Source organism: Paroedura picta, chromosome 3, assembly GCF_049243985.1.
Source record: "Paroedura picta isolate Pp20150507F chromosome 3, Ppicta_v3.0, whole genome shotgun sequence".
In the NCBI taxonomy this organism is placed as follows: domain Eukaryota; kingdom Metazoa; phylum Chordata; class Lepidosauria; order Squamata; family Gekkonidae; genus Paroedura; species Paroedura picta.
Window position 1 is genome coordinate 126,610 of NC_135371.1, and position 27,520 is coordinate 154,129.

The 27,520-nt window shown below is 54.3% G+C and overlaps 2 protein-coding genes across 3 annotated transcripts; both read left to right on the top strand.

Annotated features, from left to right (window-relative positions):
• Window positions 1–876: 876 nt before the first annotated feature.
• On the top strand, window positions 877–13,907 carry DAXX (death domain associated protein). Of its 2 annotated transcripts, none has more exons than XM_077324466.1 (7): window positions 877–1,303; window positions 2,510–3,314; window positions 9,992–10,182; window positions 12,190–12,367; window positions 12,713–13,175; window positions 13,427–13,541; window positions 13,638–13,907. In XM_077324466.1, the coding sequence occupies exons 1-7, from the start codon at window positions 1,109–1,111 to the stop codon at window positions 13,695–13,697; spliced, it is 2,007 nt and encodes a 668-aa protein (XP_077180581.1). In that variant the 5' UTR covers window positions 877–1,108; the 3' UTR covers window positions 13,698–13,907. The 2 variants fall into 2 exon arrangements, with proteins under 2 accessions (XP_077180581.1, XP_077180580.1); XM_077324465.1 differs by having other exon boundaries at window positions 878–1,303; window positions 13,370–13,541.
• A 778-nt stretch (window positions 13,908–14,685) lies between these two features.
• On the top strand, window positions 14,686–18,018 carry ZBTB22 (zinc finger and BTB domain containing 22). Its single transcript, XM_077324472.1, has 2 exons — window positions 14,686–14,770; window positions 15,166–18,018. The coding sequence occupies exon 2, from the start codon at window positions 15,194–15,196 to the stop codon at window positions 16,709–16,711; it is 1,518 nt and encodes a 505-aa protein (XP_077180587.1). The 5' UTR covers window positions 14,686–14,770; window positions 15,166–15,193; the 3' UTR covers window positions 16,712–18,018.
• Window positions 18,019–27,520: the final 9,502 nt, after the last annotated feature.

The window sequence follows — 27,520 nt, forward strand, 5'->3', positions numbered from 1 at the left end:
TATTGTTTTATTGATTTTATTGTATGGTTTTACTGGGGTTATATGCTGTAACTCGCCTCGAGCCTCCAGGAAAAGGCGAATAACAAAGCTAATAAAGAAATAAATAGCTAGAGGCCAGATGCATGTTACTGGTTAATACATATAAGTAAGGTTGCATGAAAGAAGAGGAAGAAGAGTTGGTTCTTACATACCCAAAGGATTTTCAAACCGGCTTACGGTCACCTTCCCTTTCCTCTTTCCACAACAGGCACCCTGTGAGGTGGGTGAAGCTGAGAGGGCTCAGTCAGAACAGTTTTGATAAGCAGCCCCCCCCCTCCAATTTATAACTTAATCAATCAAGACCCCCAGGTCATCGTGTTCAGGGTCTTCAGCTGCTTCCATTCCATTTAATTAAGCCACCATCTGCTGTCGTTGTTGCATATAAACTTCTTTAAATTTCTTTAAACCGGCACATAAATAAAAAGGCCTATCGCGAGGTCATCCAGCAAGAGGGAGGCGACGGCCAAGCGGGGGAGCCGCGGCTCCTTTGGACGAGGCCAGAGACCCAAGTCTTACAGGGCAGAGCCAGGCGCTACCACCATTCCCGCTACCCCCAGGGCAACGCCCCTTCTCGGCCGCCGTAGGCATTTTGAGGACCGAAGCGCGCGTGCGCAGCCCCTCCGCAGCCATCGCCGGCTTCTTCCGCCGCATGGGGAGAGGGGTATGGGCTGGGAAATCGAGCGCATGCGCAGAAGGGGTCGGCTGAGGCGATCAACGGACGCTGCATCTTTCGAACGTGGGGCCACGTGAGAGGGGAGTGCGCGGGAACAAGGCTCAGTGGCCTCAAGATGGCGGCAAGCAGGCCTTGACCCCGCTCACCGGAAAAGGAAGTCAGCGGCGGCGCAGCCCTGGGGCCAGGCGCTTCCGGTCTTGCGCGCTGGGCGGCGGCGGAGAGCTGAGCCTCGCCTGCCGGGAGCCGCAGCGGCGGCGCCTTCGAGGGAGGGGTCTGGGGCCGGCGGCCCACGTGGGGCGGCGCCCCTCCCCCGGCATGCTCCCCCCTCCCGCGCAGCCCCTCCGCCCCTTCTGCTGCTGCTGCTGCTGCTGCTGCTGCTGCTGAGCCCGACCCGGCATGGCCTCGTCCCCCGGCGCGGGGGTGGGCGGCGGCGGCGGCAGCGTCATCGTCCTGGACGGCGGGGAGGAGGAGGAGGAGGCGGAGGGCGAGGCGGAGCTGGGACAGAGCGGGAGGGGTCCCCCGCCGCCCCCCCAGGCCAACGGCAAGGACCCCGACAGCCTCCGCGCCGAGAACCAGCGCCTCTTCCAGGAGGTGAGCCTCGGGGAGGGGGAGGGACCGAGACCCCAGTCGAGCCTCCCCAGTCCGGCGCAGAGGCTGAGGGGGCGGGGCACCCGGCTGTAGGCGGGCCTTCCCTCCAGGTGGGTTTTCTGAGCAGCTGTCCTGCCTGCAGACCCCCTCGCCGAGGCCAGGTTAAAATAGCTTGCTGCGTGCCCTGCAGCTGAGGCCTTTCGAGCGCTGCTGGCTGTATCGGGCTAGAGCCTGAAGCCCGTGGCTTTTCCGTTGCCTTGAGAGGGATTTTTTAGAACAAGTCTGTCTCTTGGAAGGGGAGAGGTCAGGAGGTTTCCTGGTGAAGGATACCAGGTAGGGGTCTTACTCCTCACCTTGAGCTCAGATGGAGAGACATTTCTGGCGAAGGGGGCTCTCTTGGAGGCTTCTGCCCCATTGCTCTTGTTTGTCTGTCAGGGTGCCTCACTTCCATCCTGTCTGCCCTGCTGCAAACCAAGGTGGCTGCCCCCTTTGCAGCCAGGTCACAAGACTGACATATGGGAGTGGAAAATACTTATCCCTCCCCAGAGGAGCCGAGATGCCATCTTCTCAGGGGCTGGAAGCGTTGTTGTCCCTTGCCTCACATCTTCCTGGAGACCACCTGCTGTCTGTCGACTTCCCAGTTCTGCAAAAGCAGAGCAGAGGTCATCATACTTCTTGTCAAAAGTGACCTGTCCCTCTGTCAGCCTACCCACAATGACACACAGGCCCCCTTCACTACATTCCCATGAGAAATAGATGGCCCTGTTGTGGCCCCCAGGTGCCGCTTTTAGCAGCTCGCATCAAGGATAATATTCCAGCCTCCTTTGCCTCACGGCACCATCCTGACAACAGCACACTTCCAGCCATCAGTCTACTGCACTGAGATCAAAAGCAAAGATGAGCCAATGTGTGGCATTCTCCTCCCAGCCCCCTCAGCCGAAATCATGGCGGGATGCTGCCACTCAAGCAGATCCTGACCAGCTGGTGCTCAGTCAGACAGGAGAGAAGGGCTGGATTGCAGAAGGGAACTGGCAGTCTTAGCCTGGATGTCACTCTAAACATGTCACCTCAAGTCTGCTATACTTGTCTGTCTACTCCTCTGGCAGTGCCAGGTTGTTTCTCTGGATTACTGTGCCTCCCTCAGAGAAGGAAAGTCCCCCCCCCAATCCTCTCTAATATGTGCTGAGTTGCCTTTGCTCTCCCCTGCAGTTTGTTGACTTCTGCTCACAACACACCAAGGAGCACCCAGAGGTGATGCCCTACCTGGGCAGCCGGCACCAGAAGACCAGCCCCATGTACCTGGCCTCGGTGGAGTTCCGCAATGTGCTGGGCCGCTGTCTGACACGTGTGCAGGCTAAGCGCAGCAAAGTCTACGTGTACATCAATGAGCTCTGCACCATCTTCAAGGCCAATTCCCAGAAGAAGAAGCTGGTGCTCAGCTCCTCTGCTCCTGAGGGGGCCGTTGAGACCTACACTGCTCCAGTGGGCTCCTCAGAGCCTCAGGCCGAGCCCCCCAAACCCCGGCGGGGCTCCAGACGTCAGATCCAGTACTTGGAGAAGTTGTTGCAGGCGCACGCAGCAGAGATCCGGCGGCTGCAGGAGCAGGAGTTGGACCTGGAGGAGCTGAATAATGAGGACTCGGCCTACCTTCAGGAAAACCGCTTAAAGAGGCGCATGATGCACATCTTCGAGCGGCTTTGCGAGCTGAAGGACTGCAACAGCCTGACAGGGCGCGTCATCGAGCAGCGTATCCCCTACCGTGGGACTCGCTACCCAGAGGTCAACCGCCGCATCGAGCGCCTCATCAACCGCCCGGAGGCCTTTCCAGACTACAATGACATCCTCAAGGAGGTGCAGAAGGCCAATGGCCGGCACAGCCTGGGCCTGCCCAAGCGTCAGATGGAGAACATGGCGGCCGATGCCTTTCGGGAGGTGGGCAATCGCCTGCAAGAGCGGCGCCACCTGGACCTGGTCTACAACTTTGGTAGCCACCTCACTGACCAGTACCGACCAGGTGAGAGGGAGAGAGGCAGCTGGACCAGAGTCCACCTGTGGGGATGCTTCTGGGTTGCTGAAACATGGCTCTCTACACCAGCCCTTAGAATGCTAGAAGGACTGGAGGCAAAGCCCTCAAAAGAAAAGTTCACAAGCTCTGGCTTTGAGCGAGGGCAGCAGCCAGAGTGTTGATAAGCCCAGTGGTCCTGTCAGTGTGAAGTCCAACACCCCCCTCCCCCCAAGTCCAGAAGAATGGCACTTGATTTTAAAAGAAGAGGAGGGGACTAATGGGAAGGGTGTTACGGGGGAGTTTTAGGAGAGTCACTGTAGGATGATAGTGGATAGTGGATACCAGGTAATAGAAAGGTAGGTAACATTTATGTATATACATATGCATGATTATATGTTTTGCGTCCGACCAACAAAGATTTATTCGCGGCATGAACTTTCGAGTGCTCTTCCTCAAACTCTTCCTCAGACAATAGAACAAGGGTCATAAGAGTAAACATAAACAGCTTTCCAAATAATTGAATAATATAATCGATTTATATAGAAAATGGAAGGAGGACCTTATAAACAAGGAGGAATATAAACAAATAACCAATGCTTGTAGGGAGAGTGTTAGAAAAGCTAAAGCTCAGTATGAGCTTAGGCTAACAAGGAAGTAAAAACAATAGCAAGGGGTTCTTTAGTTACATTCAGAGTAGGAAAAAGACTACATTGTAGGACCATTGAGGGGCCAGACATAGTAACAGTTGATGACAAGAGGGTTGACCTGCTCTATTTCTACTTAGAATCATAGAGTTGGAAGGGGCCATACAGGTTATCTAGTCCAACCCCCTGCTCAACGCAGGATCAGGCCAAAGGATCCTAAAGCATCCAAGAAAAGTGTGTATCCAACCTTTGCTTGAAGACTGCCAGTGAGGGGGAGTTCACCACCTCCTTAGGCAGCCTATTCCACTGCTGAACTACTCTGACTGTGAAAAACTTTTTCCTGATATCTAGCCTATATCGTTGTACTTGAAGTTTAAACCCATTACTGCGTGTCCTCTCCTCTGCAGCCAGCAGAAACAGCATCCTGCCCTCCTCCAAGTGACAACCTTTCAAATACTTAAAGAGGGCTATCATGTCCCCTCTCAACCTCCTTTTCTCCAGGCTGAACATTCCTAAGTCCCTCAACCTATCTTCATAGGGCTTGGTCTCTTGGCCCCAGATCATCCTTGTCGCTCTCCTCTGTACCTTTTCAGTTTTATCTATGTCCTTCTTGAAGTGAGGCCTCCAGAACTGCACACAGTACTCCAGGTGTTGTCTGACCAGTGCCATATACAACGGGACTATGACATCTTATGATTTTGTTGTGATGCCAAAAATGGCATTCGCCTTTTTTACCGCTGCATCACACTGCCTGCTCATGTTGAGTTTACAATCCACAAATACCCCAAGGTCTCGTTCACACACAGTGTTGCCTAGAAGCGTATCCCCCATCCAGTAGGCATGCTTTTAATTTTTCTGACCCAGATGCAGAACTTTACACTTATCGTTATTAAATTGCATCTTGTTCTCATTTGCCCATTTTTCCATTGTGTTCAGATCTCATTGAACTCTGTCTCTATCTTCTGGAGTATTTGGCACTCCTCCCAATTTGGTGTCATCTGCAAACTTGATGAGTAGTCCCTCCACCCCCTCATCTAGATCATTAATAAATATGTTAAAAAGTAACGGACCAAGCACCGAGCCCTGAGGTACCCCGCTACTCACCTCCCTCCATTCTGATGAAACACCATTGACAACAACTCTTTGAGTGCGGTTCTCTAACCAATTCCCTATCCACTTAACTATCTGAAAATCCAGATTGCAGTCCTTCAACTTATCCATCAGAACATCATAGGGAACCTTATCAAAATCTTTACCAGAATCCAAGTAAACGACATCAACCGGATTTCCCCGATCCAGCAAACCTTCTTCTCAATCTTCTCTTGCAAGGGCAGTTGTGCTCAACATGGCAAGATCATTTCATGTGGTGAGGGATCGGAGCTGCAGCCTAGGACCATAAACACCTACTTTCTTTCTTATTTATTTTCGTATTTCTATACTGCTGCTCTCCAAAAGTCTTGCAGTGGTTCACAAGTATAGATAAAATATAATAAAAACTCCTAAAACCATCCCTTACATCAGTGGTCCCCAACCTTTTTCAGGCTGGGGACCGGCAGCAGCAAGGAGAGCGATTGCCCGGCCATGCACGCGCATTGCTCCTGCTCCCCCCCCCCACAGTAAGAAGCTTGCCGGGGCGCAAGCTTGCGGCCTGGTAGGTTTCTTACTGCGGGGGGGGGGGGCAGGGAGAGGGAGCTGCGGCCCAATGTCAGAGCCCGGTGGTTGGAGACCACTACCTTACATGACATTGATCAGATGGCAATCTATTCCTATTAAGTGTTATAATATCTCACTCCCCTGCCCCACCATTCAGTCCATGGGTCAAAGTTCTCCCTCACTGGGAGCGAGGAACCAGATCTAGTCACAAATAGGGATCCTCTGATGAAACACCAAAACCCCGCCCTGGCCTCAACCATACGCCTGGCGGAAGAGCTCCATCTTGTGGGCCCTGCAGAAAGCTGACAACTCCGACAGGGACCATAGCTCTTCCAGGAGCTCATTCCAAGAGGTTGGGGCCATGACCGAAAAGGCCCTGGTCCTGTTCAAGGCCAGGTGCATGTCCCGGAGCCCTGGGACAACCAATAAATTCATACCCGCAGAACGAAAAGCGCTGCGGGGGGCATAAGCAGATAAATGTCAATTACTTGGATTTTAGTAAAGCTTTTGACAAGGTTCCCCATGATGTTCTGATGGATAAGTTGAAGGACTGCAATCTGGATTTTCAGATAGTTAGGTGGATAGGGAATTGGTTAGAGAACCGCACTCAAAGAGTTGTTGTCAATGGTGTTTCATCAGACTGGAGAGAGGTGAGTAGCGGGGTAACTCAGGGCTCGGTGCTCGGCCCGGTGCTTTTTAACATATTTATTAATGATCTAGATGAGGGAGTGGAGGGACTATTCATCAAGTTTGCAGATGACACCAAATTGGGTGGACTGGCAAATACTCCGGAAGATAGAGACAGAGTTCAACGAGATCTGAACACAATGGAAAAATGGGCAAATGAGAACAAGATGCAATTTAATAAAGATAAGTGTAAAGTTCTGCATCTGGGTCAGAAAAATTAAAAGCATGCCTACTGGATGGGGGATACGCTTCTAGGTAGCACTGTGTGTGAACGAGACCTTGGGGTACTTGTGGATTGTAAACTAAACATGAGCAGGCAGTGTGATGCAGTGGTAAAAAAGGCAAATGCCATTTTGGGCTGTATCAACAGGGGCATCACATCAAAATCACAAGATGTCATAGTCCCATTGTATACGGCACTGGTCAGACCACACCTGGAGTACTGTGTGCAGTTCTGGAGGCCTCACTTCAAGAAGGACGTCGATAAAATTGAAATGGTACAGAGGAGAGCGACGAAGATGATCTGGGGCCAAGGGACCAAGCCCTATGAAGATAGGTTGAGGGACTTGGGAATGTTCAGCCTGGAGAAAAGGAGGTTGAGAGGGGACATGATAGCCCTCTTTAAGTATTTGAAAGGTTGTCACTTGGAGGAGGGCAGGATGCTGTTTCTGCTGGCTGCAGAGGAGAGGACACACAGTAATGGGTTTAAACTTCAAGTACAACGATATAGGCTAGATATCAGGAAAAAAATTTTCACAGCCAGAGTAGTTCAGCAGTGGAATAGGCTGCCTAAGGGGGTGGTGAGCTCCCCCTCACTGGCAGTCTTCAAGCAAAGGTTGGATACACACTTTTCTTGGATGCTTTAGGATGCTTAGGGCTGATCCTGCGGTGAGCAGGGGGTTGGACTAGATGGCCTGGATGGCCCCTTCCCACTCTGATTCTATGATAACCGGATCCAGCAGGGCTCTCCCGGGCTGCTCTCCTTTGTGCCCAGGGGAGTATAAGCTGGCTGCCACTGGCATTTGCCTTTGCTTTCCTGGTGCACGCTGGAGTTGGCCCTGGGGAAATGGCGGTGAGGGGACAGACTGGGGACAGAAATACTAACTTGCAAGGAAGTTCAAACCACGAGGCACACAAAGGATGGATTACAGTGTCTCTACACTAATGGACAGAGCATGGGAAACAAGCAGGAGGAACTAGTAGTCCTAACAGTAGTTCCTAATAGAGGAACTAGTAGTCCTAATAGAGATGGGAGTCCAAGAAGGCTGGGAGTTTTCTAAAAGTGAAATACTGAAGGCTCAATCTCAAACAATTCCCTTAAGAAGAAAAGATGGAAGGAGCCTAAGGAAGCCAAGGTGGCTCCATAAGCAGTTGTCAAATGATTTGATGAATAAAAAAAGTCATTTAGGATATGGAAGGAGGGCCTCATTATCAAGGTGGGTAAGCGCACTTCCTGAGCTGCCCCCTTATCACCAAACCACAAGACCTCCGTTTTGGTGGGGTTCAGTTTCAGGCGGCTCTACTCAAGCCGCCCGGCCACAGCTTCCAAACATCTAGCAAATGGTTCCAGAGGGGAGTCCCGGGCGGCTGTCCATCAGGATATACAGCTGGGTGTCATCGGCATACTTGTGACAACCCAAGCAGTAGCTCCGCACCAGCTAAGCCAGGGGGCACATAAAAATGTTGAAAAGCGTGGGGGAGAGCCCTGAGCCCTGAGGAACTCCACAAGGGAGCCCAAATGGACTTGATAACTCGTCGCCCAACACTGCCCTCTGGATCTGGTTTAGGCGGAAGGAGCGTATCCAGCGCAAGGATGTAGCCCTTATCCCCAACCCAGCAAGGCAACACGCCATCAGTTCGTGGTCGACCACATCAAATGTGGCCAACAGATCTAATAGAACCAGCACAGCAGAGCTGCCTCGGTCCAGCTGGCAACAGAGGTCATCCGTCAGGGTGACCAACACCATCTCCACCCCGTGGCCAGGACGGAAGCCAGACTGGTTTAGGTCGAGTGCCAAAGTTTCCTCCAGGAACGCCAGGAACTGGTCCACGACTGCCCTTTCAGCCATCTTCCCCAGGAACGCTAGACGTGCAACTGGTCATTAGCTGGCTGGGGCCTGTGGGTCCAGCGAAGATTTCTTAAGAAGAAGGCACACCAACGCCTCCTTCAGCAACTCTGGAAACTCCCCCAATTGAAAGGAGCAGTTAACAATCTCCGAGAGTTCCTCTCCTATCCGCGGCCCTCCAACTTTGAGGAGCCATGACAGACAGGTATCCAGAGAACAAGTGGTAGCCCACATCTTCCCCACCAGCCTGTCCACTTCAGGTATGAGGAAAGGTTGGGGGACCTTGGTCTGTTTAGCCTGGAGAGGAGACGACTGAGAGGGGATCCGATAGCCACCTTCAAGTATTTAAAAGGTTGCCATGTAGAGGATGGAGCAGAGTTGTTCTCTTTTGCCCTGGAGGGACAGACCAGGACCAAGGGGATGAACTTAATTCAAAAGAAATTCCGTCTAAACATCCAGAAGAAATTCCTGACAGAGCGGTTTCTCAGTGGAACAGGCTTCCTCGGGAGGTAGTGGGTTCTCTCTCCATCTTTGGAGATTTTTAAACAGAGGCTGGAAAGCCATCTGATGGAGAGGCTGATTCTGTGAGAGCTTAAAGGTGATAGTGGATGGGAGATAGGGTTGTGAGTGTCCTGCATAGTGCAGGGGTTGGACTAGATGACCCAGTAGATCCCTTCCAACTTTAGGATTGTTTTCTGAATCCAGCTTGTACCTCTGATATTTGCTTGCGTGAGAAATTAATTTGACAGCCCAGTAGTCCCTGCAGTCCTTGACCATCTCCTTTGGGGGGACTGGGTTTCAATCAAGTGTTTCCAGTCTGCTGGCTGTTGTTTTGTTTTCCATAACTGTGGGCATAATGTTGTTACAATTTTCCATTTCTGCGGCTTGGAGTAACTCTATTGAAATCCCTGGTGTGATTTGTTCCTCCTGGTTGCTCTCAGTGCAGATTTCACTTAGGATACCTTTTGGAGATCAAGGTGTGTTTCATCCACAGCATTCTCACACCCGCTTGATTTAGTAATACTGTCAAACGGAAATATATTAGAGTGAATCGGCAGGTTTCCAAATCCTCCTCCATCATTTTTGTGAAGACCCGGCCACGTTTGCCAGTTTTCTGGCATTCCGTGGCTGTCGGAGCTCCCAAAAGTGATAGAGGCCTTGAGAGTTAATTACCTTCTGGGCCTGAGAATGCTGTTCCTCTGGCAGACGAGTCTTCCTTATGCCCAGGCCTTCTGCTGGACTCCACACTCCTCTTCAGAAGGAGCTTGAGGACGTGGGTAGGGCTTAACCTGCCCTCTGAACAGCAGAGAGGGAAGCCAGCATGGGCCGGTGGTGCATGGATGGGGTGCTCACAGGCAGCTGCCGTCTGCTGGCGCAGACCCTGGGACCCTCCAGGTTGGTCTTGTCCACTCAGGCTAGCAGCAGCTCTCTCCAGGGTTTCAGGCAGGTGGTGGTCTTTCCCCAACACCTGCTGCCTGGTGGTGCTGTTCCCTTGAGATGCAGGCGGGACTCATCCAAAGACCTTGGGCGTTTACAGCCAGCACCCTCATGGGGGGGACCCTTGGGGAGGGTGTGTCCTGCCAGCACCTTTGCGGAGCAGGGCCCTGGAATCAGCCATCTTTCTGCCTCTCTGCAGGCTCAGACCCCGCCCTGGTGGACAGTGAGCTGGCCCGTCAGCTGCGGCACAACCGGGAGCACGGCAAGCAGCGCCTGGAGCAGGTGGTATCACACTTTGCACAGCTCCAGGACAAGAGCGAGGAGGGGGAATGGCGCCGGAAGCGAGGGGAGCCGGCCTCTCCTGGGTCCACAGGGGCTGCCGGCAAAGAGGTAGGGGGCACCTGTTGTGCTGAGGGGGGGGCTCCTGCAATGAGGCTTGGGGGGTGGGGAGGGGGGAGGGGAGGAGGGGAGGGGCGGTCAGCGAGGGCTCCCTTTCTAGTGCTGGAGGTAGGGAGGGAGCAGCTTTTCTTGTCCCCTCTCCCCAGAAGATTTTTTGACAGATAAAGAGGGAAAGGGTCCATCAAAAAAAAAGGCAGAAGGAAAAAGCAAAGAACAGACGTCAATTTCATTACATGAAGGCTTCTGCCAATCAGCTAATCTTTAACTGCTCCTGCGGAGCGGATTAAATAATTCGTTAAGGGCCCCGAGGGTGGGTTCTGTCCATGATGAGGAAGGTTGCCGATAGGCCCCTTCCTCTGGATTGACAATCGGAGGTCCCAATCGGCAGGCGCGAATCGCCTGCCAATTGGGCCCTCCGATTGTCAGTCCGCCGACAAGGGACCAATTGTGAGCCGCGCACAGCGAAGCGTCTACTGATCCGCCCCCCCAACTCGAACCCGTGCAGCCGGCCGCCATTACCGCCCGACCCCCGAAGCCGCCAGGTCCACGACTGGCCGCGTGCCGAAGAGCACCCGCCGACAACCCTGGCGGCGGATACGCCGCATCCCCACAAGCCCGAATGCCTCCTGCGACCCCGCGCCCGCCCCGACAACACCGCCCGAGCCCCTCCTGCCTTCCCCCGCGGCTGCCGCCCCGCCACCAGCCCGGCCACAAACACCGCCGGGCACCCTGCCTTCGCTGACGCCACGTGCGCTTGCAGCCCGCTCCAACCCCACCAATGGCGCCGCAACCCCCTCCAGCTGCACCCACCCCAACTGCGCTCACACCGACGGGTCGCGCCACACGCTGCCGCGCCAACACTGACGACGCCCCAGACCCCAGAACAACCGTCTCCTCTACTGACCACCTTCGGAGACGGCCTGCCATCTCGCTGCTGCCCTGCTACAACTTCGGTACGTCCCACTCCTCCCCCAGACATGGAGAACCCCGCAGACGCCGACGGCCCGAAACAGGCTGGCCCATTCCCGGCCTCCGGTGCTCGGCCTCACACAGCACAACTCTGTGGGCCCCCTAGCGCCCGCTGCATTTAAACTGCAGCGGGCTTGATTTCTAGTAAACTATAATCAAATTTATACTAATTTGCTTTATTTAATCACTAAAGCCACATGTCAGCCAGTCTTTTTTCCCTCGATATTTCCTGCAAGGACTCATAGAATCATAGAGTTGGAAGGCACCTCCAGGGTCATCAACCCCCTGCAAAATTCAGGAAATTGACAATTTCCTGCCTGCCCACAGTGATCCCAATTCCATGCCCAGATGATCACCCCCACCCCATCCCCCCAAAAAGGACCAGTCTGGCCTTGAGGAAATTCACCTGCCATCTCACAGTGGCAATCAGCAATTCCCTGAGTGGCATATCCCTTCTTCCCCACGTATTCACCATCTTCCTAAATTCCTAAAATCAGCATTTCTGTCAGGTGACTATCTGGTCTCTGCTTAAAAATTTCCCAAGGAGAACCCTCCACCTCCCGAGGAAGCCTGTTCCACTGAGGAACCGCTCTGACTGTTGGGAACTTCTTCTGACTGTTTAGCCAAAAATTCTAGTGAATTATTATATTTCTAATTGAATTAATTTCAACCCATTGATTCTAGTCTGGCCCTCTGGTCCATCTTCTATTGGACACCCCGTCTAGTACTTGAAGATGGCTATCAGATCCCCTCTCAGTTGTCTCCTCTCCAGGCTTAACAGACCAAGCTCCCCAAACCTTTCCTCATATGTCTTGGTCTCCAAACCCCTCACCCTCTTTGTCGCCCTCCTCTGGACACACCCCAGTTTATCTACATCTTTCTTCAACTGTGGTGCCCAAAACTGAACACAGGACTCCAAGTGAGGTGTTAGTCCAGCTGGTCTGGACCCCCTGCTGGTGGCTTGCCGCCTGCCTGCTGGACTTCTTGGTGGGCATGGAGACAAGGAAATTCTGGAATTCTTCTCCCCAGGGCAGGTTCAGTCCCAGAGTGGCCAGGAAGGCATTTCTGCAGACGGAGGAGGAGGAAGAGGAGGAGGAGGAGGAGGAAGAAGAGGAGTCCTCCGAATCAGACCTTGAGGCAGAACTGGAGAAGGGCTTGGAGGGCGGCGACGAGGAGGGCGAAGAGGAGGAGGAAGGCCCTGTACCAGGTGGGTCACGGGGAGGGGGAGAGAACAGGAGAAAGGCAGGCTTGCCCCAGGGTTTGCTCTCTCCTTGAAAAAAGGAACCCAGCCCTGATTTGGTTCTAATCACAGCTTCTGGTAGGAAGAGGCGGATGGGGGGGAAGGCAGGAGGGCCCTGCCGTGACGTGTTGGCAGCTTTTGACATGGCAGCCTCTTGGTTGGCTCCTGCGCCCTTGCCCTCCCTACCCCTGGGGGAGGTGTAAGTGTGCTGAGCATGACTTCCGGCAACCCCATGGGGTGTAGGAAGAGCTTGGGAGGTTCTGCCAGCCAGCCCCTGATGGCTTCCTCCTTCCCTCCTCTACCCCCCCCCAGATGAAGACCCCCCAGCCCAGGAGGTGGAGGCTGACCAGCACATGGGGCCAGAGGAGGCAGCAGAGGTGCCAGAGGTGATTTTGGACTCCTCGACTGAGGAAGAGGAGGAGGAGGAGGAGGAAGAGGAAGAGGAGGCAGCAGGAGGGGAGGAGAGGAGAGCGGTCCTGCCGCAGGGAGAGGGTCTGCAACCCCCGGAGCTGCCAGCTCCACTCTTTGTGTTGGAAATTGAGGAGGTGCTGCCCCTGGAAGGCAGTGAGACGCCCCCGCCCTCCCCTCCATCCTGGGCCCAGAAGGGCCGCTTCCCCCTGCTGGGTCCAAAGGGTTCGCCCCCCGTCAAGCGCAGCCGGGCCCTGGAGAACGGTGACGGGTGCACTGGCCCGGCTGACCAGACCTCTCTGCGGGAGCCCAACGGACAGCCCCCCCCATGCAAGAGGGGCCGGCAGGAGCGGTGCCTTTCCCAGAGGTGAGGTCCAGTCCTTTCCCTTCGTGAGGGGGTCCTCCCCAGATCTGCTGGGAGGAGATTGGGGCCAGGAAGACCCTACCAGGCAGGCAAAGGTTGCCCCTGCCTCCCTCTGCCTGGTCAGAACGGTGGCTCATGAGGAGGTGGATGGTGCTGATGCGCAGCCCCCTCTCTCCCCCCCCCCACGCCCTTTCCAGCAGTTGCATCGAGGTGCTCAGTGGGGGCTCATCTGATGAGGATGTTGGTCTCTGCAGCCCACCTCCCCTGCCCAGCCCGGCCCCTGTGGCAGCGGCAGATTCCACCTGGGATGATTCCCCGGGGCTGGCTGTGGTCTCCAGTTCCCAGGGGAGCCCGGCCCCCACCTGCAAGGTAAGCAGCTTAGACAGCGGGAGCAGAGGGGGTGATCCCTGGTGATGTCCGCAGTGGCCCTCCACCGATGCCTCTCCTCTCCCCCCTTCTCTCCAGGCCAGCGTAGCGACACAGTGTGACCCGGAGGAGATCATCGTGCTTTCGGACTCTGACTAAGGCGGCTCACCTCCAGCCACTGGCCCCACTGGAAGTGGGGGGCAGTCAAGGCAGGGGGGTGCACTCTGGTCCCAGTGGGGAAAGGTATCTGCCCGGTGCAGAGGCCTGGCAGCAGATACCAGTATGCTCTCAGGCCCTGGGTTGCTGACACTGGGGTGTGGGGTTGTGGTTGTGCGTGAGGACTTGGGTGAGCTTTCGGGGGGGGGGGGGTTGGTTGGGCTGCATTCAAGCTCGGTTGTCTTGGGAATTCCTTTTGCAAAAAAGCAGGAGGTGGGGTGGGGGGAAAATAAATATTTTTATGTATTGACTTCTGGAGTGTGTGTCTGTTTCCTGATGTGACCCAGCCCGTAGAGAGGGGTTCGCCCCCCCCCATCTCTTTCTGGAAGCAGGGAGGGGGCTGCCCCGAGTGTCTGGCCCCTTGGGAAATATGAGGAAAGGAAGGAGTCCCTGACCCTCAGAGCAGTTCCTCAGTGAATCAGGCTTCCTGGGGGTGAGGTGGGGGGATTGGCTTCTCCTTCCTTGGAAGTTCTTCAGCAGAGATGCGGGACACTCATCTGACAGATGCCGGTTCCCTAAGCCTGGGCAGATGGTGAGTGGGTGGCTGGGCCGGAAGGGATCTGTCCTTCCTTGCAAAGACACCGTGGCTTGGGACGTGACTCCCATCCGGCTGTGCTGGATCTGGGGAGGGGGGGGGACTTCATCTGGGCCTGAAATTGGGGTCGGGGGAGGCAGTTGTGCATTCCCGGCATGCTGGGGGGCGAGGAAGGGCAGTGGCCTCTGAACTGCTGGCCTGGGTTGGATCCCCTCTCCTGCCCCTTCAGCCACGTGAGCCGGCCCAGTTCTCTCTCGTGGGGAGCGCGCACTTCCGCCTATAGCCCCGCCCCTGTGCGCGGGCCCTGGCGAGGGCGCATGCGTGAGGGAGACAGAGGCGGGGCGGACGCCTTAAAGGGGAGGGGGCGGCGGCGCCTTTAAGGCTGGGCCCGGGGCGCGGCGGGAGGGAGGGAGGGAAGGAGGAAGGGCCGCGCTCGTGCTCTCGCGCGTTCTCGCTCGTCCTCGCTCCTTCGCTGCCTGCGGTGAGGGTGCCGAGAAAGGGGCGGCTGGGCAGGGAAGGGGCGCCTCTGAGCGCGTGCAGAGCGCCGGCTGCGTCGCTGGGGAGGGGCGGGACCCGCGAGGCGCGGCTGCGTCCCAGGCCCTCCCCAGGGCTTGCCCGAGGCCAACTAGTCCAGCCCCGCAAGCCCCAGGCCAGGCGCGAGGATTCAGACGCCCGGGATCAAGGGGAGGGGGGGGCCTGGCCACTCCCCTGCAGCCCGCAGCCTCCGACCCACACGAGGCCTGGCCCTATGCGCGTCTAGGCGGGTGGCGTGGCGTGGCGTGGCGGGGAGCTCCCGGGTCTGCCCCATAGCGGCCCTGCCTGGGCCCTGCTTGCCGGCCTCCCGCCTGAACCCGTGCCCCGTGTTCTGCTTTGCAGGGAAGGCGGCCGTGAGCCGCGACACGCCATGGACGCCTCCATCGTGCACGTGGACTTCCCCGAGATCACCAGTGCCCTGCTGGAGAACCTGAACCAGCAGCGTCTGGAGGGGAAACTGTGTGACATCTCCATCCACGTGCAGGGCCGCGTCTTCCGGGCCCACCGGGCGGTGCTGGCGGCCTCCTCGCCCTACTTCCACGACCAGGTCCTGCTCAAAAACATGATGTCCATCGTGCTGCCCAGCGTGATGGACCCCGTGGCCTTCGAGACGGTCCTGGGCTCGGCCTACACCGGCAAGCTGAACATGGCCTCCGACGAGATCGTCAACTACCTGACGGTGGGCAGCGTCCTCCAGATGTGGCACATTGTGGACAAATGTACAGAGCTGCTCAAGGAGCGCCGCGGGGCCCTGCTGGGGCCCTCCTCCTCCTCCTCCCGGGCCCACTCCAGCCGCACCAGTGAGAACCAGTCCCCCAGCAGTAGCAACTATTTCAGCCCACGCGACTCTGGTGACGGCCCCGAGCACGGCAAGTACACCCCACGGGGAGCCTCCTCCTCCTCGACTGGGGAGCGGGACGGCACGGAGGACCACGATGAGGAGGTCATCTTCCAGGCGGAGAAGGGCCCCTCCCGCTGCTCCGACCCTTTTGCCGGGGGCAGCAAGTTCATCCTGGAGACGGACGATGACGTCAGCGACAGCGGGGAGGCGGGCAGCTGCGAGGGGCGCCGGCCAGCCTATGTGCGGCCCAGCATCATGCCCCAAAAGCAGTGGGTTTTCATCAAGAAGGAGCGTGCCCAGGAGGACCTGGTGCTCACCTGTGAGGAGGACGAGGACCCCGTGGAGGCGGCAGCAGTGGGCCCTGCACCGGAGGCCGCAGCCCTCAGCATCACTGATGTACGGACCCTGACGCACCCTGGGGGGGGCAAGCTGGAGGAGCAGGTGAACTTCTGCGAGTCCTCCGAGGACTTCCCCTCTCCCTATGAGGGCCTGGAGGACGCCTCCCCGCTGCCAGGCGCCTATGCCCCGCAGCGCCCCCTCCTGCCCATGGACATGCAGGGCAACCAGCTCCTGGTCTTCCCACCCCAGCCCCCCGTAGAGCACGGAGCCGTTCAGCTGGCGGCCAGTTCTGGGGACGGCAACAAGATCTTCATGTGCCACTGCGGGAAGGCCTTCTCCCACAAGAGCATGCGGGACCGGCACGTCAACATGCACCTCAACCTGCGCCCCTTCGACTGCCCTGTCTGCAACAAGAAATTTAAGATGAAGCACCACCTGACAGAGCACATGAAGACCCACACGGGCCTCAAGCCGTATGAGTGCGACGTCTGTGCCAAGAAATTCATGTGGCGAGACAGCTTCATGCGCCACAAGGGCCACTGTGAGCGGCGCCACCGCCTTGGGGCAGTGGGGGGCACGGGTGGGCCGCTGCCCTCGGGGACAGTCAAGAAGGAGGCACCGCCATCCCCTGTTAGCAGGGACCCTGAGTGGGCACCCGGCAGGCCCCCCCGAGGCGAACTGGGCTCTGCGGGCAGCAGCAAGATCTGAGGGGGAAGGGCCCAGATGGGAGGGCCCTGGGAAGAGACTGGGCTCGATCCGGGTGGTGGTCCCTCTACGGGTCATCCCATTGCAGCCCCTTGCCTGTGAGGGATACCACTCCCTGGGACTTGGACTGAAGGCCTTGGCTACCCTTCCTCTGTCCTGCCGGGGGGGGGGGGTGAAGCCCCTAGGGACTGCCCGTGCTCACTGAACCCCTCCCATCCAGTCTTTTGGCATCTGCTTCCCTTGTGCCGGGGGCTGTCTCTCCCAAGAGACCGAACACAACACTAAACACTCCCTCCCCAGCATGCTGTTGAGGTGGGGAAGGCCTCTTTGTGTACCAGCAGCCCTTCTATTGACCCTCTCCCCCCCCCCCCAGCGTAAACGGGGGCTGGGACCTGCCGCCAGAGAAAGCAGGCTTGAGGGGAGGGAGGGAGGGAGGGTGGATGGGAACTGACATGAGGCTGAGCCTCTGCTTGCAAGGCAGAAGGTCACCAGTTCAAGCCTGGCAGGCTGAGCATAGGTTGCTTGAACCCAGCCAGAGATGACCTTTCTCTCCCCACCCCACCCCCAAGACCCCAATGGGCTAATTCCGCAGAAGGTGGTTTGCTGGGGCTTACCTTGAGAGGAACTCTGCATTCAGGTTCACCCACTGGCCCCCTTTCCCAGCCCATCTTCTGAGCAGCTGAGGTCCCTGTGCCTGGGAAGGTCAAACATCAAGAAGAAGTAAAAGAGTTTGTTTCTTATATGCTGCTTTTCTCTACCCAAAGGAGTCTCAAAGCAGCTTCCATTCGCCTTTCCTCTCCCCACAACAGACACCCTGTGAGGTGGGTGAGGCTGAGAGAGCCCTGGTATTACTGAAGAATAATAATAAGAGATGGTTCTTATATGCTGCTTTTCTCTACCCAAAGAAGTCTCAAAGCAGCTTCCATTCGCCTTCCCTTTCCTCTCTCCACAACAGACACCCTGTGAGGGAGAGGATGCTGAGAAAGTCAGAACAGCTTTACCAGTGCTGTGGCAAGCCCAAGATTACCCAGCTGGCTGCTTGGGGAGGAGGAGCTGGGAATCAAACCTGGCTCACTGGATTAGAAATCTGTGCTTCTAACCAGTAGGCCAAGCCAGCAAGGAGAACCCAAGTTCAGCAGCCATCCCTCCCACTCCTTTCGTGGACCCCCCCCCCCAGCTCTGCCACACCCTTCTGTTTTTCTCGTCTCCGTCGCACCCGTGAGTTTGAGTTTTGGTAACCATATCTGGTTCGGGGTTGTTGTTTTTTTTTTAAGTGATTATAAATATTTATTGATCTGTTTGATGCCCTGCCCTGGCTTCTTTCGTGTGGTGGTTTTTCCAACTAAGGAAGGGATGGGCGGCAGCTCGGTTCTGAAAAACGATGGAAGTTATCGGTCTAGTTGGGGTGGGATGGGGGGAGGAGGTGTTCTTCTGTATGTTCCTCCAAAATTCCTTGAAATTGGAGTGAGCAAGGAGTGGCTTTCAAGGGAATTGGAGTCTGGAAGAGAGGCAACCAAGAGGGGCCTTGAAAGGAGTTCAGAAACCGATGTCCAGGGGGTGAGCGGGAGAACTTTTTCTCCTTCTCTCAAGAGCTGGAGAGCATCCAATTAAGCCGATGGGCATGGACAAGACAAAATATTAATTTTATACCGAGAATGACTAAAACGTGGAATTTGCTGTCAGAGGATGCCGTGATGGCCACAGGAATCTACTGCATGAAAGGGGAGAAGAGGCCTCTCAGTGGCTATGAAGACGGAGGGAAACCTCCATATTCAAAGGAAGTAGAGCCTCTGAATACCAGAGGTAGCAGGTGGCAGCAGGCTGGACTGGGTGGACCCTCCCTGGCCTGACTCAGCAGGGGTCTCCTGATGTCCTTAGGAAGGCCTCAGCCTCTCTGCCCTGTGGCTGGCCCTGCAGAGGAACTGGCTGGCCCCTGTGTGAGATGGGAGGCTGGACTGGAGGGACCCTCCCTGGCCTGACTCAGCAGGGGTCTCCCGATGTCCTTAAGAAGGCCTCGGCTTCCCTGCCCTGTGGCTGGCCCTGCAGAGGAACTGGCTGCCCCCTGGGTGAGACGGGGGGCTGGACTGGATGGTCCCTCCCTGGTCTGACCCAGCAGGGTAGAATAATAGAGTGGGAAGAGACCTCTAGTCCAACCCCCTGCAGAATGTAGGAAATTTGCAACTACTTGCCCACGCACAGTGACCCCAATACCATGTACAGATGATGCCTCCCACACCCGGAAAAAAAACCCTGAATCCATGGCCAGTCTGGCTGGGAGGAGATTCCGCTCCTGACACTAAAGAAGAAGAACCCGCCACCTCCCGAGGAAGCCTGCTCCACTGATGAACTGCTTTAACGGTTAGGAACTTCTTCCGGAAGTTTAGCCGAAAATTCTTTTGAATTAACTTCATCCCATAGGTTCTAGTCTGACCCTCCAGAGCACTGGTTCACAACCTTCCTAATGCTGCAACCCTTTAATACAGCTCCTCATGTTGTGGTGACCCCCAATCATAAAAACATGCAAGTGTTCTTTCACAGAAATTAAACCAAAACTGACCAATGGCGTGAAGATCCATTGTTCGTGATGGTATATACATTGGATTTCTTCCGGGGTTTCTCAGTTCAGCTCTGCCTCTTGTCCCACCATGCTGATCTCACTCTTTTCCGCTGCTCCAGTCAGACGAACGCTCTATATTGATCTACCCCGCAAGACTGTTGTGTAGATGGCACCCCCCTGGCCAAGCTGCTTGCCCTACCGCGACCCCTGTGAAAGGGTCGTTTGACCCCCAAAGGGGTCCTGACCCTCAGGTTGACCACTGTTCTGGAGCAACAGAAAACAACTCAGCCCCATCCGCTATGTGAGAGCCCTTGAAGTATTTGAGGATGGTTATCATATCAGCCAGCTTGCTGGGGGGTAAACAGTAATGACTGGGGAAGGCACTGGCAAACCACCCTGTATTGAGTCTGCCATGAAAACGCTAGAGGGTGTAACCCCAAGACATGATCCGGTGCTTGCACAGGGGATACCTTTAGCTTTATCATATCACCTCTTAGTCGACTTCTCTCCAGGCTAAACAGACCAAGCTCCCCCAAAATTTCCTCCTACGACTTGGTCTCCAAGCCCCTCACCATCTTTGTTGCCCTCTTCTGGACACGCTCCAGTTTGTCAACATCCCTCTTCAACTGGGGTGCCCAAAACTGAACACAGGACTCCAAGTGAGGCTGAACCAGAGCATAGTAAAGTGGAATGCTATACTCTGTTGGATACAGCCCAAAATCCCGTTTGCCTTTTTAGCCACTGAGTCACACGGTTGACTCATCTTCTGTGACTGGTCTATTAGGACCCCTAGTTCCTTTTCGCACGGACTACTGCCCTATTGTTCTTATGAAGGCCTCTCTGCCCTGTTGTTGGCTCTCCAGAGGAACTGGCGGGCCCCTAGGTGAGACAGGAAGTTGGGCTACGTGGACTAGCCCCTTTGTCACTTCCAAAAGGATGTAGACTAAATGGAGAGGGTGCAGAGGAGAGCAAGGAGGATGATCTGGGGCCGCCTGGGGACCAAGCCTTAGGAGGAAAGGCGGAGGGATTTGGGAAGGTTCTGCCTGGAGAACAGTTGGCTGAGAGGGGACAGGATGGCTGTATTTTAAGTATTTGAAAGGTTGATTCAAGTGTTAGTATGAAGCAACAGGGCGGGGGGGGAGCATTGGAGGGGAATCTGTTCCTTCCCCCGCTAACCCCAAAAAGGTTTTCTGAGGCCCCTCCAGGCTGTGATGGGCCCTTTCAGGAGGGGGGGGAGCACTGCGGGGGACTCCTTCCCTAGACATCCCGGGCAGCCATGCCAAGGCCTGGCAAGATAGCGGCCAGAGCTGCTTGGGGCAGCGGGGACACGGGTGCTGGGTTGCCTTCTCCCCCCCCCGCCCCCAGCAGCTCCGCCGAGGCCTGACGAGGCCAGGGCTGCTTGGGGCAGGGGCAAGCATTGGCAGCAGCTCCCTCCTTCCCCCACCCACACTGGCCCCACCATCCCAGGCCCGAAGCTCCGCCTCCCAGCTCCTGCTTACATGTGGAAGACGTTGGAGGGGGATGCAGCCAGGGGCAGGACATCCCTCCAGATTGGCTGTTTCATGGATGGATGGCCAATCAGGAATGGGACAACCTACCTGAGTGGTAGGCAATGAGTCCCTCCCAGCACACTCTTCCCATCTTTAACCGGTCCTGTGGTAAGGGCGACTGGGGAGGAGTTAGGGTGGGCCCTGTCCGGGATAAATACTCGGAGGGCCCAATCAGGAGCTGCAACACAGCGAGGCTGCTCGGGTTGGGAGAAGGCCCTGGGACGCTGCCGGGGGGGGGGGGGGGGCGGCGCCGGCCTTGTCCCGGGGATGAGGGCCTAGTGCCCATTTTATTTAAATATAAAATGGGCTTATATTCTAGTTTTATTTATATGATGATGATGACTGGTATCAAAGCCCATTGTAAAAATGGGCTTTTAAAGGGGCGGACTGGGGATCCCTTGAGTGGCACTGCCACGGGAGGGTTCCTTTAGCCCGGGAGGTTCTCTTGCTGCAGTGAGAGAGCTTCCCGGGCTAAAGACATAGCAAAAGCTACCCCCCCTGGCGGCAGTGCTGCCATGGGAGGGTCCCTTTAGACCGGGAAGCTCTCTATCCCTTCCCCTGCAGCCTAGAGGCAGCAATCGTCGACCCCCTGCCCCCCACCGGTGAAAGCGCGGCTTCCCCCCAGGCCGCAAAGCACACCCGTGGCCTAGCAGAGGGGAAGCGATCCTCACCCCCCTCTACTCACGCCGTCGCAATGTATCCCCAGAGGCCGCAGACGGGCGTAGAGGTAACCGCCTCACAACGCTCCCAGTGGGGGGGGGGGGAGGCGCAACGCGGCTCCCATTGGCTAGAATCATAGAATCATAGAGTTGGAAGGGGCCATACAGGCCATCTAGTCCAACCCCCTGCTCAACGCAGGATCAGCCCTAAGCATCCTAATGCATCCAAGAAAAGTGTGTATCCAACCTTTGCTTGAAGACTGCCAGTGAGGGGGAGCTCACCACCTTCTTAGGCAGCCTATTCCACTGCTGAACTACTCTGACTGTGAATTTTTTTTTCCTGATATCTAGCCTATATCGTTGTACTTGAAGTTTAAACCCATTACTGCGTGTCCTTTCCTCTGCAGCCAACAGAAACAGCATCCTGCCCTCCTCCAAGTGACAACCTTTCAAATACTTAAAGAGGGCTAACATGTCCCCTCTCAACCTCTTCTTCTCCAGGCTGAACATTCCCAAGTCCCTCAACCTATCTTCATAGGGCTTGGTCCCTTGGCCCCAGATCATCCTCGTCGCTCTCCTCTGTACCCTTTCAATTTTATCTACCTCCTTCTTGAAGTGAGGCCTCCAGAACTGCACACAGTACTCCAGGTGTGGTCTGACCAGTGCTGTATACAATGGGACTATGACATCTTTTGATTTTGATGTGATGCCCCTGTTGATACAGCCCAAAATGGCATTTGCATTTTTTACCGCTACATCACACTGCCTGCTCATGTTTAGTTTACAATCCACAAGTACCCCAAGGTCTTGTTCACACACAGTGTTACCTAGAAGCGTATCCCCCATCCAGTAGGCATGCTTTTCATTTTTCTGACCCAGATGCAGAACTTTACACTTATCTTTATTAAATTGCATCTTGTTCTCATTTGCCCATTTTTCCATTGTGTTCAGATCTCATTGAACTCTGTATCTTCTGGAGTATTTGGCAGTCCTCCCAATTTGGTGTCATCTGCAAACTTGATGAGTAGTCCCTCTACCCCCTCATCTAGATCATTAATAAATATGTTAAAAAAGTACCGGGCCATGCACCGAACCCTGAGGTACCCTGCTACTCACCTCCCTCCAGTCTGATGAAACACCATTGAAAACAACTCTTTGATTGCGGTTCTCTAATCAATTCCCTATCCACCTAACTATCTGAAAATCCAGATTGCAGTCCTTCAATTTATCCATCAGAACATCATGGGGAACCTTATCAAAAGCTTTACTAAAATCCAAGTAAACGACATCAGCCGAATTTCCACGATCCAGCAAACCTGTTACTTGGTCAAAAAAAGGAAACCAGGTTGGTCTGACAGGACCTGTTGGAGACAAATCCATGCTGACTTCCTTGGATCACCAAATTGTCCTTCAGATGTTTGCAGATCGCTCCCTTTAATATCTGCTCCATTATCTTCCCCACAACAGAGGTCAGTCTGTAGTTTCCCGGGTCATCCTTCCTCCCTTTTTTGAAGATCGGAATAACGTTTGCTCTCTTCCAGTCCTCCGGGACATCTCCAGTCCTTAAAGAGGTCCCAAGGATGATGGACAAGGGTTCTGCAAGTTCTCCGGAAAGTTCTTTGAGCACTCTCGGGTGTATTTCATCCGGCCCAGGGGATTTGAACTCATCCAGTGCAGCTAAATGCCTCTCAGCAACCCCTCTGTCCATGTCAACCTGCCATCCAGACACTATCCTTTGGCTATTGCCATCTCTAGATGTGCCTAAACCCTTTGACATGTGGGAAAAAACAGATGTAAAATAGGCGCTAAACCTTTCTGCTTTCTCTGCATCTTCCATTAGAGTTTGTCCATCTGCACCCAACAGTGGTTCTATTGCCTCCTTTACTTTACGTTTACTCCTCACATAAATGAAAAATCTTTTCTTGTTACAGTGGGCTTCCCTGGCCAATCTTAGCTCACTCTCAGCTTTGGCCTTTCTGGTGATTGATCTACAGTGCCTAGTAACATGTAGGTACTCTTCTTTAGAGCTCTGTCCTTCCCTCCATTTCCTGAACATTTCCCTTTTCTTTCTTAGTTCCTCTTGAAGTTCTCTGTTCATCCAAATAGGCTTCTTAGAGCTCCTGCAGTGTTTTCGTCTTTCTGGGATAGTCATTGATTGAGCATGCAATAGCTCTTGTTTGTGTAGCACCCTTCACATGCTCCCTTCCCTTCCAGCATTCTCGTCCATGGTATGACACTCATCATGTCTCTGAGTTTATTAAAGTTTGCCCTACGAAAATCCAACATCCGCGTCTGGCTACAAACTTCCTTGCCTCCCCATCTCAAAAGGAATTCTATGAGGACATGGTCACTTCCCCCTAAGGTCCCCACCTCCTTCACCTCATCCACCAACTCTTGCCTGTTGGTCAGTATTAAGTCCAGTATGGCTGAACCTCTTGTGGGTTCATCTACCATTTGATAAATGAAATTGTCAGCCAGGCAGGTCAGAAAGTTGCATGACTGAGGACGCTTCGCAGAGTTTGTTTCCCAGCACACATCTGGGAAATTGAAGTCGCCCATGATGACAAGGTCCTGCCGCTTGGATATTTTCTCAAGCTGCTCACAAAGTGCAGCATCCACATCTTCTCGTTGGTCAAGCGGTCGGTAGCAGACACCAACCACCACACTGTTTGTTTTCCCCTCGCTTATTTTCACCCAGATGCTTTCCATTGTAGATATACTCTCCTTCACTAGAATTTCCTGACAGGTAAGCCCTTTCCTCACATACAGTGCCACTCCTCCACCTCTTCGATCTATTCTGTTTTTTCTGAACAGTTCATATCCATCCACTATTACATTCCAGTCATGAGAATCATTCCACCAAGTTTCTGTGATGCCTACTAGATCATACCTTTCCATCAGCATGAGAAGTTCCAGCTCTTCCTTCTTCTTGCCCATGCTTCGGGCGTTAGTATAAAGGCATCTGAATCCATTTACTTTTGGTTCCCTATGAGCTGGCCTTCCTGGCTGGGCTGCCCCCAATCGGTCTCCTTCCTTACACTCCCTATGTTGAACGTCTCCTTCTCCTTGTAGCTTGATGAATCTCCCCAAGTTCCTGCCAAACACATTCTTCGATAAGTGCAGTCCATCAGGTGCTAGTAGGCTTTCCTCAAGAAAGCCTATCCCATGGTCCCAGAAACCAAATCTCTCCTGCCGGCACCAACTACGCAGCCAGTGATTCACCTCCATTATCTTCCTCTCCTGATGCATTCCTCTTCCCTTGACAGGCAGGATTGAAGAGAATACCACTTGTGCCCCCATTTGCTTGAGCTTCCTCCCCAGATCTTGATAGTTTTAATAGGAGCGATGGTATTCATGGACATGTCATTCGTTCCCACATAGACCATCACAAATGGGTAGCGATCCGTAGATTTGAGGAGTTTGGGAAGCCGTTCTGAAATGTCTTTAATTTTCGCCCCTGGCAAGCAACACACCTCTCAGGTTAGGGGGTCGGGCCCAGCCACATGGCGATCCATTCCTCTTAGCAGGGAGTCTCCAATTACCAGTACTCTCCTTTTTTTATCTTCTCAACTCCATTTCCTTCTATCCCCATGGCCTCTTTACTTTGTCTTTGACTTTGTTTTGGGACCTCTTCCCTCGTTGACACTTGCACCTCCTCTGCAAGGGCCTGAAATCTATTCTGGAGCTCCAAAGGCCCCAAGAACCATCTTACTCTACGCCGTTGAGTCTTTTTCTGAACTTCCTGCAGAGGCTCCGAATGAGGTCAATCCCCTTATCCTCTTCAGGACTGGTTGTATCCTTTGTATTCCGAGTTGCACAGTTCTGGTCTATGAACTCCTCCCTTTTCTTAATTTGGGTCAGAGTAATAATGCTGTCTTCTAATCCCCTAATCCTTTCCTCCAAAAGGCTTACCAGTTTACACTTGGGGCAGATGTAGTCCATCTTGTCTTCAGGGAGGAAGGCAATCATGTCACACTCACTGCAGATGATGGGATGAGTGTCCTGGAGGTCCATTGTATCTTCTACGCAGTGCAACTACTAGGGAAATATAATCTACTGATTCGAATTGCTAGGCCAAGAACCCCAGGCCAAGAGCCCTTTGTCTCTTTGGCTAGCGCCAAAGGCCTGGCAAGGAGCAGCCCTTTCTAATCCTCCCAGCAATCACCCAGCAATCACCTCACTCAGCACCACAATAGGCTCACCTGGTCAGCAGCAACACTTCCCAGTAGCTCTCTCCACGTGCTCTCAGTTGTCTGAGCTCCCGGCTAGAACTCCCAGGTTGCCATGGCCTGCCCGGGTGAGGGCCCTTATCCTGGATGCTTGAGGCTGATCCTGCACGAAGCAGGGGGTGCAACTGGATAGCCTGGAAGGCCCCTTCCCACTCCAGGATTCTAGGAGTCTAGTTCAGCAGTGGAAGGGGCTGCCTAAGGAGGTGGGGAGCTTCCCCTCACTGGCCGTCTTCAAGCAGGGGCTGGACAGATCCTTCTCCTGGATGCTGGAGGCTGATCCTGCACTGAGCAGGGGGTGGGACTAGATGGCCTGCATGGCCCCTTCCCAGTCTAGGATTCTATGAGTCTAGTTCAGGCATAGAATGGGCTGCCTAAGGAGGTGGGGAGCCACCTCCTTAGGCAGGACCCCCTCACTGGCGGTCTTCTAACAGTGGCTGGACAGATCCTTATCCTGGATCCTTGAGGCGTATGAGGAAAGGTTGAGGTAGTTTAGTCTGTTTACCCTGCAGAGAAGATTAAGAGGTAATATGATTGTTGTTATGTGCGAAGTCGTGTCCGACCCATCGTGACCCCATGGACAATGATCCTCCAGGCCTTCCTGTCCTCTACCATTCCCTGGAGTCCATTTAAGTTTGCACCTACTGCTTCCGTGACTCCATCCAGCCACCTCATTCTCTGTCGTCCCCTTCTTCTTTTGCCCTCGATCGCTCCCAGCATTAGGCTCTTCTCCAGGGAGTCCTTCCTTCTCATGAGGTGGCCAAAGTATTTGAGTTTCATCTTCAGGATCTGGCCTTCTAAAGAGCAGTCAGGGCTGATCTCCTCTAGGACTGACCGGTTTGTTCGCCTTGCAGTCCAAGGGACTCGCACGAGTCTTCTCCAGCACCAGAGTTCAAAAGCCTCAATTCTTTGACGCTCGGCCTTCCTTAAGGTCCAACTTTCGCAGCCATACATTGCAACTGGGAATACCATAGCCTTGACTAAACGCACTTTTGTTGGCATGGTGATGTCTCTGCTTTTTAGGATGCTGTCTAGATTTGCCATAGCTTTCCTCCCCAGGAGCAAGCGTCTTTTAATTGCTTTGCTGCAGTCCCCATCTGCAGTGATCTTGGAGCCCAGGAAAATAAAATCTGTCACTATCTCCATTTCTTCCCCATCTATTTGCCATGAATTGAGAGGGCCGGATGCCATGATCTTTGTTTTCTTGATGTTGAGTTTCAAGCCAACTTTTGCACTCTCCTCCTTCACCCGCATCAACAGGCTCTTTAGTTCCTCTTCACTTTCTGCCATTAGAGTGGTGGTAATATGATAACCATCATCAAATGCTTGAAGGGCTGTCATATAGAAGATAGAAACAATTTGTTTTCTGTTGCCCCAGAGGGTCAGACCAGAACCAATGGGTTTAAATTAATTCAAAAGAATTTTTGGTTAAACATCTAGAAGAAGTTCCTGACAGTTGGAGCAGTTCCTCAGGAGGTGATGGGTTCTCCTTCCATGGAAGTTTTTAAGCAGAGGCTGAATAGTCATATGACAGAAATGCTCTTTTTATGAATTTAGGCACATGGTGAATAGGTGGGCAGGAAGGGATGTGCCAGTCTTGTGGCCCTTCCTTACATACCCAGGGAATTGCTAATTGTCGCTGCGGGATGGGAGGTGAATATCCTCTAGGCCAGGCTGGAATCTGGAGATTTCTGATGGGGGGGGTCACTTGTACATGAAATTGGGGTTGTTATGCGTGGGCAGGTAGTTGTGAGTTCTTGCATTATGCAGGGAGTTGGACTAGATGACCCTGGAAGTACCTTCCATCTCAATGCCCTGCA